The 2,680-nt window shown below is 53.4% G+C and overlaps 1 protein-coding gene across 1 annotated transcript in view; it reads left to right on the top strand.

Annotated features, from left to right (window-relative positions):
* The first annotated feature begins 987 nt into the window (after positions 1-987).
* Ppp1r15a (protein phosphatase 1 regulatory subunit 15A) overlaps positions 988-2,680 on the top strand; it is a 2,893-nt gene continuing 1,200 nt past the window's right edge. Inside the window, 2 exon segments of the mRNA XM_028789020.1 lie at positions 988-1,195; positions 1,775-2,679. Of these exon segments, the coding sequence (XP_028644853.1) occupies positions 1,784-2,679 (896 nt within the window). The 5' untranslated portion in view covers positions 988-1,195; positions 1,775-1,783.

Here is a 2,680-nt window from a genome sequence, read left to right as displayed (position 1 = left end):
CCCTCCCTCCCTCTCTCCCTCTCTCTTGCCCGGGAGCTGTAGAAAAGCAGCCAGTGTTCTTAATCTCTGAGTCATCTAAACAGCCTGTGGTGCATGCCTTTAATCCTAGAGTCCAGAGGCAGAGGCAATCAGATTTCAGTGAGGTCAAGGCCAGCCTAGTCTACAAAGTGAGTTCCATGACTGCCAGAACTAGTCTTGGAAAAACAAACAAGCAAACAAACAAACAAGGGATGGTAAGATGGCTCAGGTTAAGAGCACTGTCTGCTTTTCCAGAGGTCCTGAGTTCAATTCTCAGTAACCACAAGGTGGCTCACAACCATCTAAATAGAGACCGGATGCCCTGTTCAGGTGTAAATGCAGACAGCACTCCTACATTAAAAAAACATAAATAAAAATTTAAAACATTGGGTATTCTGTCTTCTAATAAATCCACTGCTAGCAGGGGCGTGGTGGCACACGCCTTTAATCCCAGCACTTGGGAGGCAGAGGCAGGCGGATCATTGAGTTCGTAGTCAGCCTGGTCTACAGAGTGAGTTCAAGACAGCCAGGGATACTCAGAAAAATCCTGTTTCGAACCCCTCCCCCCCCACCCCCCAAAATCATTCCTGCCTGGAGAAAAAAGTCGGAAGTGGCGATGCATGCCCTTAGTCGCAGCACTCTGGAAACAGTAGCAAGAGGATTACTGAGCTGGAGACCAGTCCCTGCCTTTCAGATAAAATAAAAGAGAGAAAAAAGGAAAATGGGACTGCATGTGACTGCCTGATGAAGTTCGCGCCCTTGCTCAGAAGTCTCTTTGAGCCCAGGACACGCCTGGGAAGCCGCCGTGACCTCACAAAGCCGGGAAACTCCGCGAGTTCACCCTTGTGTTTCTCTTTCCACCTTTCCCAGGGACTTTCGAAACCCCGCCTCTCTGGTGACGTCAGCACAGCGCTGCGTCTGACTATATAAGAGCGGCGATGCGGCTGTTGGCCCAGGTTGAGTCAGTTCTCAGTTTGTGGAGTATTACATGCGAGACCCTGCGCGACTTCGCATCCCTTTGCCGGGACAACCTTTGCTACAGCCTGTGAGACATCGCGTCCCCGAGCCCCACGTCTGAGGACATGAACCCACTGGCTTTGCGAGCAGTCCGGACCCACGACAGCTTTTGGCAACCCGAACCCGCGCTCCAGCCCCCAGGGTGACGTGCAGCCCGCCGGTGAGTGGAGGATGGGCGGCCTTTGAGGGAGGACTCCGGCATGGAGGCTAGAGAGAGTTATGGAATCTGAGGGGGCAAGCTAAGGAGCGTCCCTGGTTCTGGGGAAAACACTGAAGCCCTGATGCTTTATTTGGTCTGAGAGAGGAGAGCCCACGCATACCTTTTAAGGGAAGGGGCCCTGTATGCTAGAACGGCAGTATCTGTATAGAGCCAATTAATGGAAGGACACCAGGAGTAGTGTCCTGGATCTAAGAGGTAGGCAGGGGGAAGTTTTAGGGGCATGAACACAAGCTTGAGGGAAGAAAGGTCATTAAGCCCGATTCTTACAGGTCTGAAACAGGGCTGGCTAGGAACTGTGCCTGGGGCTGAGGAAAGGGTTTAAGAGTGTGGGTTCTTGGTTCTATGGATGTAGAACTTGGGGGTCGAGAGAACCAAGTGGTGGAGTTGGGTGTGAGCAATGTTATTAGGAATTTGAGGCAGGGATTCACGTGTCACTGCCGTGACTGTGTTGCATGACTCAGTGCTATGGCCTGATACTGTTTACCAGAGCGACTTCTAAACAAATACCCCCCTTTCTAGGCCAGACTCATGGCTCCAAACCCAAGACCCCAGCAAATCCTGCACTGGAGAGACGCCCACTCCTTCTACCTCCTGTCTCCACTGATGGGCTTCCTCAGTCGGGCCTGGAGCCGCCTAAGGGGCCCTGAAGTCCCAGAGGCATGGCTGGCAGAAACAGTCATAGAAGCAGATCAGATAGAGGCTGACACTCGCCTGACGCCTCCCCCTGTCTCTGGGAACCACCTCCCTCATGGGGACACTGAAGAAAGTGGATCTCCTGAACAGAGTAAAGCAGCCCAGAGGCTCTGCCTTGATGTGGAAGCCAAAAGTTCCCCTCCAGAAACTTGGGGACTTTTAAATGTTGACTATAATTCGAAGCCAGGACAAGATGGCCTTAGAGAGCAGGAAATGGAACACACAGCTGGCCTGTCTACACTGCAGCCCCCTTGCCTGCAAGGGGCTGATAAGAGGCTTGGGGAGGTGGTGGCTAGAGAAGAGGGTGTGGCTGAGCAGGCTTATCCCACATCACCCGGAGAGGGTGGTCCAGCTGAGGATGAAGGGGATGGAGAAACTGTGAAGAAGGCTTACCAAGCCTCTGCTGCTTCCATAGATCCAGGATACAGACCCAGCACTTCTGTGTGTTGCCCAGGGGAGGCAGAACATCAAGCCACGGAGGAAGAGGGAACAGAAAATAAGGCTGACCCCTCCAGCTCTTCGTCAGGCTCCCACTCCAGAGCCTGGGAGGACTACTCTAGAGAGAGGCCTAAGCAGGAGGGAGAAGCCAAGCCAGAGCCACCCTCGTCAGGGCAGGGTCACCCTTGTCAGAATGCAGAGGCTGAGGAAGAAGGGCCCAAGACGTCTGTCTGTGCTGGGAATGCCCTCCTGAAGGCCTGGGTGTATCGTCCAGGAGAGGACACAGAGGAAGAA

The sequence above is a fragment of the Grammomys surdaster genome, unplaced genomic scaffold (assembly GCF_004785775.1).
Source record: "Grammomys surdaster isolate TR1022 unplaced genomic scaffold, NIH_TR_1.0 125769, whole genome shotgun sequence".
In the NCBI taxonomy this organism is placed as follows: domain Eukaryota; kingdom Metazoa; phylum Chordata; class Mammalia; order Rodentia; family Muridae; genus Grammomys; species Grammomys surdaster.
The sequence above is the reverse complement of the archived record's forward strand: the minus strand, read 5'-3'. Positions and strand labels throughout refer to the sequence as shown.